This window comes from Quercus lobata, chromosome 4 (assembly GCF_001633185.2).
Source record: "Quercus lobata isolate SW786 chromosome 4, ValleyOak3.0 Primary Assembly, whole genome shotgun sequence".
Classification (NCBI taxonomy): Eukaryota; Viridiplantae; Streptophyta; class Magnoliopsida; order Fagales; family Fagaceae; genus Quercus; species Quercus lobata.
The window spans coordinates 94187025-94197691 of NC_044907.1; the positions used below are offsets into that span (position 1 = coordinate 94187025).

Consider the following 10667-nt stretch of genomic DNA (forward strand, 5'->3'; position numbering starts at 1 on the left):
CCTCCAAGGACAATTCAGCTGATGTGGTGCTATTCCAATCCGAAATAGATTCCTTAGGCTCAAGCAGAGAAGCACTAAAGGTATATTCAAGAACAGGATAGTTATATTGATCACTACCAGGATCCACATCCTTTCTCGCAGCATCTGCGCTCTCTTGCAGCTCCAGTGCCTTTTCAAGGATTACCTCCACTTCACCCATCGTGGGACTATCTTTACCCTCAAATCGCACACAAGAAGTGGCAATGTATCTTGAAACACTCTGGGGCTATCTTCCCCATCAGATACGGATCAATTATCTGACTGAAGGTCCCTTCTTGTATGCATATTTGGGGCCATAAAGCTCGATTAATCTGATCCCTCTCCGATTCACGTTCTGCTGCTTTTCTTCCACAGAGCACTTGCAACAATACCACACCAAAAGAGTAGACATCGGATTTATCGGTCAGCACCTTGTTGAGGAGACAATTGGGATCCAAGTATCCTAAGGTACCCACCACCTCCTCAGACTCTATCCAAAGTAAATCCTTTGACAAACTCGGAGGACCCATCTTGCAATCCCTGAAATCGATCAACTTGGCCTCCAATTTCTCATCCAACAGAATGTTGCTAATCTTCACATTATGGTGGATGATACTGTGCTTCACCCTGGAGTGAAGATAGTGTAATGCGCGTGCCACTCCAATGCAACTCTGGAGTCCTTGTTTCCACAAGAGGGGTTCATGGCGGTTAGTGCCGCAAAGGTGGTCGCCCAGGTTTCCATTGACTATGAATTCAAACACAAGAAACCCTTTGTCATCATCCTCGACACAATATCCGATGAGACGGGCGACATTAGGGTGGCGTAGTTGGCAAAGCAACACCACCTCCTTCATTAACCCATCCAAACCCGACCATGACTTGATATTCACAGTCCTTTTTGCAATGCCTATGGTACGATTATCAATAAACCCCTTGTATACTTTCCCATAACCATAAGCCCCCTCACCTTTTAGTAAATTACTGTCCAAGTTATTGGTAGCTGTCTTGATCTCAGGGAGTGAAAATCGACGGCACGGAAGAACTGAATAAGATTTGTCTGATCTTCTATTCCAGGACTTCCTTAATAACTTTGATATAGATTCTGAAATACCTTTCATACCAACGAGCTTGAAATGATGCAGTAGGGGAGTAGATTGTGGCTGCTTGTCCCAGCGATCACGGATAAGATCCCCTTCCAAAAACAGACAAACTAACAAGTGGAGGAGAACAAAGAAATATAGATAACTCTCAGTCAATTTTACGCTATCCAAATCCCGCATTTCTAAGAGCATTTTTAGCTGTCTTTTTAAATATTTTTTAGTTTTCTGAAGTAGGGTTAGTTTATTTTTCAAATACAATTTTCAATAAACTCTTTATCTTTTAATTTAAATTTTATTTTATTTTTTTATTTTTTATGTTTTTTTTTCATTTAATTCTAATGGCTATATTTTTTAAAATATCCAACAACCATATTTTTGAACTTTCCAATGGTAATATTTTTAAATTTATCCTAATGAGTGAGTTGTAGGTCACCTAATTTTAACTAATAATTTTTAAAAAATTTAAATAAAAATGCTACATTTATAATATTTAATTTTTTAAATACTTTCACAAAAAATTTTACTAGGTGATAAAGTATTGCTAGTTTTAATTTAAACTCACCAATCACCACTGAAATTATGTTTTTCTCACCAATAATAGTCGGTAACAACTTACCACTTAAAATTTATTGTGAAAATATTATAATAACATTTCTTAATTTTAATTTCTTATTCTTTTTTTTTTTCCCCTTATTTTTTTATTATTATCCATGTGATTTCTTCTTTTCTTTTCTTTTTCTCTCTTTTTTCTCCTCCACACATGTATCCTTACTCTTTTCTTTTTTCCCTCCTTTCCTCTTTTGTCCCCTACCACTTCATGCAAACTCCAGAAAATACCAGAGCTCTCTCTTTCTTTCTCTTTTTTTTTTCCTCCTTTCCTCTTTTTTCTCCTACTACTTCATCCAGACATGAGAGAATAAGAGCTCTCTCTTTCTTTCTCTATCTTACAAATAGAGATCGCCGGTGGATAACTCGTCCTCTCCACCACTGCTCGTCCTCCTCTCTACAGTAGTTCAGATGGGTCAGACTTGCCTTTTTTTTTTTTTGGTTATGATTTGATTAGTTTTAAGATTGTGATTTGAGTTTGTATTTTAATTGTGATAGAGTTTAGAGATGTTTGAGAGAGAAAAGATTTGGAATGGTTGAGTTGTAACCGTTGTGATTGTTGAGTAAAAATTGAATATTTTAATGGGTGTGTTGAATTTTTTATTCCCATTAATTCTTTTGCTAATGTACAATAGGTCATGTAAGGACGCGATTCGTGGCGGACCGTAACAGTGTCGGGTTCGCACGTAAAAAGGCCCCTAACAATATCATTTGTAGAGCGTGGGTTTGGAAGGTTAGGCCTTGGTTGACAGGCGGTGGGTTTTTCGCGGTGTTCGTACGAGTTTTTGTTTTCCTACACCCCTGGAGTCTTTCTCCTAGAGGTGGGCTGGGAGGCTCTGGTTTTTGGCCAGTTTTCCCAACCCCTTCTATAGATTACTTACTCTTCCTTTTATACTAGCTCGCGTCCACTGTCCTTCGTCCACGCGTAGGGTTAAACTTTTCAAGGTTGATACTTGTCCCATCAGTCCATACTCAAAGTCGTTAAGGATGGTTGTAAAAGCCAAAGAATACGGCTCTGTCAGGTTCAGAGCATTAAATGGTAGTAACAGCAGCTTTCCCTGGATATTTTAGATCTTTTTTCCGAGTTTCAGTTTTATACCATTTTTACCCTTCTTTACGAGGGGGAACTTTGGGTCTGCCGAGGACTGAACTACCCTCGGCGGTACCCAAAGGCTATTTTGTTGAACTTGGGCCATAATCCTCCTCGGCTTGGCCCATAAATCATTTACGCCCTACATTAGCCCCTCAAAACCCGGCTGTCCAACCGCTGGGCTGGACAGGGGGGTTTTGGTGACGCCAAACTTCTTCTTGTGGCCCAATCCATTCGGCCTATTAAACATGCTGGCGGTTCCTCATATGCCCAAGAGATTCACCGGTCTACGAGATAGTTTTTAATTTCGCGCTTGAGGCGTTCTTATCGCTTGGGGTATCCAAAACGCGCTTTGAATAATCACTATTTACGAGACTACTTTAATTCGACGGTTTATTTTGATGGGGTGGAGAAGTGGAACCGGCGTGTTTGGGTTTGCTGATTCCTTCGGAGATCTGAACCTATTAAATGCCCCCCGCTCCGCCCTCTGTATAAGTAGGACAGGAGGAGGTTATTGTTTTTACCAAAAATCCCTTTTCATCCCCCTGCGACTCTGGAATACTTAGCCTCCCTTAGGATTCGGTTTACTCGCTGGTTTATACACTTAATCGTAAAATACTTTACCATAACATCAAGGGATGCAAAAGCCCCACCCCTCCCAAAAACGCCACGTTCCGATAAAGCTTATCATGGCCCGATCGGGACAAGGATGGCGAAGACTCAAAATCAACCTCATCCTTCTTTCAGTCAAAATCCGAAGCAGGGACTCGTCACGTCAAACTTTCGACGTGACTGAGTCGAGAACACCCAAGATCGTTACCATCCGGCTCCTCACGAGCGTACCTAATATGGCACCGGCGTGTTAGGAGTCAGGGCTGAGGCAGGGGCTAAGTGCTTCTGCTTCTCCCTCTTTTGCTCCTTGGTGCCCTCTCCCTCCCTCTTCTTATTGTCTTCCCAGCACCAGTTCCGCCCTGGTGCTGTTTCTTTTCTATCTTTTGTTTCTCTCTTTGTCTCTTCATCTCTCTCTCCTCTTCTCCTCCTTCTTTACTCATGTCCTCCATTTTCTTTATTCATCCCCTTCATCTTCGTCATTGATTTCTTCCTTACTATTTCCTTCTTCTTCATTCATTTTCTTTTTTAAAGTGAGTCCCTCTCTTAGTATGAGCAGCAATGAGGCAGAGATTGGAGAAACTTTGAAGACGAGTTTAAAAGACGCTTGACAGTTTACTTTTCTGTACTACAGATGTAATGGTTGCTTAGGCAGTTTACATTTTGTATAGGCTCGTTTGAGCCCCTTTTTGTATGTTGTAATATTTTTTTATGTTAATAAAAATTGTTGTCTACCTTATTTCGCATGTTATGTCTCTATGTTTTCATAAATTTGCAAGCGCTGCTCGGCACAATAATATAGCATCTAAATCAATGACGACTAAGACCAAAATACTTGATAATAAAATGATGTCGCCATAGCTTTAATAGAAGTGCTTGGCACAATAAGGCCGACCCGTAAAAAATAGTACTTACCCGGAACTAGCCGAGGAGAGAACCGAAGGCTTGATGCCGTGTGAGAAATAACCGTCCGAGGACATATCCCCTGCCAAATGAATAGCCCTCTTATACGACTAAATGCTGGGGTGTCCCACCACCTTCCTTACCCCCTTATTGGCCTTAACCTTCTATGGTGTTTAAGCCGTAGACGAAGTGACTTGACGTTTTTATCAAGTAGCCCATCTTACGAAATTCAAACCTTTACTTACCCAAGTATTTGGTTTCCCCATAGGCTTGAGTCCGAGGACCATGCAAGACATAGGTTCTGTCCAACACTTGTAATTTTCATCTTTTGTACTTGGTTTCCCATAGGCTTGAGTCCGAGGACCATTCAAGACCTAGGTTCTGTCCCCGGGCCCTTGTGCTGAATCGGGCCTGGGCCGTGAGTTGACTGGGCCCAAAATTAGGGGGTATTTCCGTATTCTCAGGCACGCGATATTTTCTGGGCGTCCCAGTATTCGAGGTGCGCCTTCTCGAGACTCCTCTAACTTCAGGGTTGCAGATGACGTTGGAAATCGAGTCAGAGACATTTTGTCTGTAGCGTTCCTTGGGACGCTGCGTGAATTAAATGCTACTATCTTATCTTTTGATATAAATAGGAGAGAAAGTTACTTTTCCTACGCACAAATCCTTCAGCTTCCTCCTTTAGGAAATCATGTTTGAGGCGAGGGTTAGGGAAAAAGAACTTTCTCCACCGTGGAGGCGCCGTGCCCTCCCGAGACTCGAAGGAGTGATGCACGGGCCAAGAAAGCATAAACTTAAGAGAAATTTACACTTCTACGGAGGGGGGAGGGTGTCTCCCCCCCTTTCAGTCAAAATCCGAAGCAGGTTCTGGTCATGCCAGATTTTTGGTATGTCCGAAGAAGGAATTTCCACCATCAGCACTGTCTACCTTGTAACCGGCAAATTCTTGCGGGGGCTTCCCAACTTCCGGCTCCCTGCGCCTTTTCTGTAGATGGTGTTAGCCTGAGGTCAGGTTCTTTGGCTGCCTGAGTTATGGGCATGCAGAAGTGTCGAGGAATAGTTTCCTTAGACAACAACTTGGCGCAGTAGCCAACCTCTCGTCTGAGCTGTCCCCACGGCTTTCTCTCCACTCGCTTGTATTTCCCTTTACTTATGTAGTCAGCTTTAGTGTAAGCTTGTTTCAGCTTTTCATTGTACACTGTACTGTTCCTTTGTCTTAATAGAACATGAGTCCATTTCTCTATACATATCTTTCTTCTCCGTAACAACTACTTTATGCATGAATATTAAATGCAAGCTTGCTCTTAAGGATATTCCGAGCAGAAAAAATGCTTTAATACAGGTTCCTACTAACTCAAACTCACAAATATTATCAAGTATAACAATGATAACTTTCAATAAATTAAATTCTTGGAACTAACCGGGATAAGCGCTGAGTACTACGCGATGCATGCTAGACCAATGTCCGAGAACGATAATCTCTAAATAATTCGTCTGAAAGGGTAGCTAAGTAGCGAGGGACTTTGATTGTGTTTTTTGGGTAATGAATTGCGTCGTACCGGATCAACCCCTTTGACCCTAGGGACTTGAGGGCAGATTGTGGAATCTATGCATTCAAGGTATTAACCCATTTGTGAACTAGGAGTCCTCTTCGGATGGATTTTGAGGTTTACGTGCCATAGTTGGTTCCACATCCAGGTAGTTGGTTTTCCCCTGGGCTTGAGTCCGAGGACTATGCAATGCCTTGGTTCTGTCCAAAACCTAGTTTTCATTACATCCAGGTAGTTGGTTTCCCCTGAGGCTTGAGTCCGAGGACTTTGCAATGCCTTGGTTCCGTCCAAAACCTAGTTTTCATTACATCTAGGTAGTTGGTTTCCCCTGAGGCTTGAGTCCGAGGACTTTGCAATGCCTTGGTTCTGTCCAAAACCTAGTTTTCATTACATCCAGGTAGTTGGTTTCCCCTGAGGCTTGAGTCCGGTGGACCATGCAATGCCTTGGTTCTGTCCAAAACCTAGTTTTCATTACATCCAGGTAGTTGGTTTCCCCTGAGGCTTGAGTCCGTGGACTTTGCAATGCTTGGTTCTGTCCAAAACCTAGTTTTCATTACACCAGGTGTTGGTTCCCCTGAGGCTTGAGTCCGGTGGACATGCATGCCTTGTTCTGTTCCAAAACCTAGTTTTTTCCACATCCAGGTAGTGGTTCCCCAGAGGCCTTGAAGTCCGGTGGACATCAATGCCTTGGTTCTGTCCAAAACTGTTTTCCATTACTCTCAGGTAGTTGGTTTCCCTGAGGCTTGAGTCCGAGGACTTTTGCAATGCCTTGGTTCTGTCCAAAACCTAGTTTTCATTACATCCAGGTAGTTGGTTTCCCCTGAGGCTTGAGTCCGGTGGACCATGCAATGCCTTGGTTCTGTCCAAAACCTAGTTTTCATTACATCCAGGTAGTTGGTTTCCCCTGAGGCTTGAGTTCGGTGGACCATGCAATGCCTTGGTTCTGTCCAAAACCTAGTTTTCTCTTTGTGTGGGATCTTGGCCTTTAGGTGGGGAGTTAGCTCCTCAACCCAGCCCCTAGTCAAGAAACGTAGTCCCTAACAGAACTTTATACTAGAACTCTATAACCAACGGTTAGATATAACGAAGAAACTCTATCGACCCACTTCCTACACCAACACACAAGCCTTCCCACAGACGGCGCCAATTGTAAGGACGCGATTCGTGGCGGACCGTAACAGTGTCGGGTTCGCACGTGAAAAGGCCCCTAACAATATCATTTGTAGAGCGTGAGTTTGGAAGGCTAGGCCTCGATTGATAGGCGGTGGGTTTTTCGCGGTGTTCGTGCAAGTTTATGTTTCTCTACACCCCTGGAGTCTTTCTCCTGGTGGTGGGCTGGGAGGCTCTGGTTTCTGGCCTTTTTTCCCAACCCCTTCCCAAGGTTACTTCGTTTTCCTTTTATACTCGCCTGTATCCATTTATCCTTCATCCACGTGTAGGGTCAATCTTTCCAAGGCAGATACTTGTCCCATCAGTCTATCCCCCAAAGTCGTTGGGGGTGGTTGTAAAAGCCAAAGAATGCGGCCCTGTCGGGTTCAGAACATTAAATGATAATAACAGCAGCTTTCCCCGGATATTTTAGATCTTTTTTCCGAGTTTCAGTTTTATACCATTTTTACCCTTCTTTACGAGGGGGAACTTTGGGTCTGCCGAGGACTGAACTACCCTCGGCGGTACCCAAAGGCTATTTTTTTGTTGAACTTGGGCCATAATCCTCCTCGGCTTGGCCCATAAATCATTTACGCCCTACAAATATCAAATAGGAAAAATTATTAGGTACTCTCAAAGTACCACAAATGCATACTCCCTCTTCTCACATAAATGGTAGGTCTCACCATGAATTTAATTAGTGGGACCCACCATTCATGTAAGATAAGGGAGTACGTATTTATTGTACTTCGAAAATACACAATAATTTCCCATCAAATAGATGCATTGGAATTATTTCAACGAGTAAAATTTTTTAGCATCAAATAATGGATTCTCTTTAAATCTTGCCAATAAGGAAGCGTGAGAATAGGAATACTACTAATTCATAGAAAAGAAAGCCATGTTCAGTCCTGTCTGCCCCCCCAATTTGACAGAATTCTCTCCAGTTTATGAAAATAAGAGGAGGGGTGAAAGCCACCCTCCATTTGTGCAGAATATTTTCACCGTTTAACTTCTAATTATGAAGGACCTAGAAGAATGGCCAAATATATGTCACTTGTCAGAAGAAAAAAAAAAAAAAAAAAAGGAAGGAGTAAGACAAAAGTCTTTTAATTTGCACCTTTTCAAATCTAAATATTTTATATAATATCACAATCATTACTCATATATTTTCTTTCCTTTTTTTTCTGTGATCATTAATTTATAGTTCTTTAAATAATAGTTAAACATTGGTGTGGACTGAAAACAAATGACACCACCACCGCACACCCTTGGTGCGGTGGTCACTCCACAAGTATAAATGCTTGTCGGGTGTGAGAAGCAAGGGTTAAAGTTCAAGTTTCCAAAAGAAAGTTTCACATACATATACACTTAAATTAGGTTAAAGTAAAAATTCTATCTTGTATCAAAAAAAAAAAAATGACACTAGAGTGTCCCATGATCAAGCAAATAACTTAATAAATATTGAAATCAACTAGCATTTTTAATTCATTTTCTAAATTTATTCTAGAATTATCTTAAAGAATATTACCCTACAAGTTATATACCATTGAAAAATTTTATGCCTCTAGTTTGCAATGCATCTAAATGTGTGCAATTTAAAATATCTAGAAGAAGCTAGTTATGATCATTTTACTGTAGATTATCAGGACTAATTGAATGCACGCAAGAAATAGTGAATTATGGATTCTCTTACATGGAACCGCCACTTGTAAATGGAAATATTAAGAAAAACATTACATATATCTTAGTTTACAAGATACTATATCGATTACAAGAAAATATGTTAGAAGGTCTTTATGATCTATTGACAATCTTCAAGGATGATAGTTACACGGAAAAGACTACATAGCCTATAGTCCCAAATTTAAGTTAGAAGGCTAAGTTATGGGATGATAGGTGTTAAGAATCCTTCAGCACTATATAAAGATTTATCTATTAATGCATATTGTCCAATATTAACAATTCACCATACACTTATCAAATGAAATTAAAACGAGCAATCACTCAAAATATACATTTTCAAGATTATGGCCTTTTGTCCCTTCTAGGCAAAATATTTGGCATTATGCCCCTGTTTCAAAACTATATAGGGGCGTGCCCCTGTTTCGATACTTGATTACCGTATAATTGAGTTACTTAAATAACTCGACTATTATGAAGCCGAGTTCTGGGCAGGTTCCTGCCACACTGGTACTCCAGCTTGGCTTTTGGGCAATAAAATATTTCCGCTTTTCTGTTTGTAACTCGGCAATGGGGAAACCGAGTTACTGTGAATCCGATCAATTGAAAATCGAGTTATTAATGTTACTCGGTTCTGGTATAATCGAGTTTTCCTGCTATTTTGATGCCATTTCACATTAGTTATTTGCACATGAAGCTGAACCCGATGAATGGGAAATCGAGTTATTAATGTTACTCGGGTCTTTTATAATCGAGTTGTGCTGCTATATCTACTTCTCATGCAATTCTCCTCATCATTTTCAGATATTCTCCTCATTTTAAGAATTTTTTGTCAGAAGTTGGTGTTATCTCTCTATCATCTCAGGTGAGAAACTCATTTTCTTCTTTGAAATACATAGAGAATTTTATTGTGTAGGTAAACGTAGTTGTAGATATTATAAAAGTTTATCAACCATGATGTATGTTTTTGTTAGAGAAGAATTTTCATTTAATAGGTTGTATTACTTGTGCTTTGGTATTTTCTTGAATGAGTGTTATGTGAGTAGATTAGGGTTATATTAGTTGTTTGGTATTGTTTGATGTTACAAGAAATGTACAATAAGCTATAGAAACGGTGATGAGTGTTATGTGCGTACATTGGGTTATATTGGGTCTTTACTAGTGTAAATTTCATTGACAAAAAATAAAAATCTTTAAATTTGCTAAAACTAATAAATAGTTAATCTTTAGATTTGCAAAAGTTGAATGTACATACTCATCATTGGTCAGACATTAAGAACAATATTTTGTATTGCACACAACGTGTAGACATTAACAACAATGTCTAATGTTTATGGTCAAATTTGAGTGTTAGTATTTCATTTTTAGCATGTAATAGTACACAAATTTATAAATGTCTTTGTTGTGTACCATCTTATGCAGCATTACATTATTTACCAACAGTTGATGCACACTGTTAACTTGATCATTTGATGTTATTGTATTCAGCGTCAATGTCTGGTTTTGGCAACCCACAACTCTATAGGCCTCATGATGTGTTCACTGCTATGGGTCGTTGCTGGGTATTGGAAGATGAGTTCAGCTATCCAATCAATCCGAATCTACGAAATAGTGCTTACGTTCACAATACCATGAGACAAGAGTGGGCTTGGTTATTTCGTGAACAGCAAATGTTTTATGATGAGTTGGTTGGTTTTAAGTTGCCAGTGCCTCGGTGACTCGCATTGCAGATGTCCAGAGACACAATCGACAAACTTTGTAAAGCATTGAATTGTATAAAAGAAGAAAATAATCGAATGAAGATACGTCTTAATCGAAATCGGACCTAAGTCGAGATTCGAGAGTCAATGGAGGGAAGGTGGTACGAGCACGCACAATTCATGCAATCACTTGCTGATCCCATTTATCAGTCAGACGTGGAGATGTCAGATGAAAAGTAATCATGTCGTGGTGTAATTA

The 10667-nt window shown here is 40.3% G+C and overlaps 1 protein-coding gene across 1 annotated transcript; it reads right to left on the bottom strand.

The window, feature by feature from the left end:
- Nucleotides 1–218: 218 nt before the first annotated feature.
- Nucleotides 219–1298, bottom strand: LOC115986208 (receptor-like protein kinase FERONIA). Its single transcript, XM_031109060.1, has one exon. It carries the CDS (start codon nucleotides 1296–1298, stop codon nucleotides 219–221), a length of 1080 nt encoding a protein of 359 aa, XP_030964920.1.
- Between the last annotated feature and the right edge of the window lie 9369 nt (nucleotides 1299–10667).

Excerpts from the sequence above, each read along its gene's own strand:
- LOC115986208 (XM_031109060.1), bottom strand. The coding sequence starts at position 1,298 with ATGCGGGATTTGGATAGCGTAAAATTGACTGAGAGTTATCTATATTTC.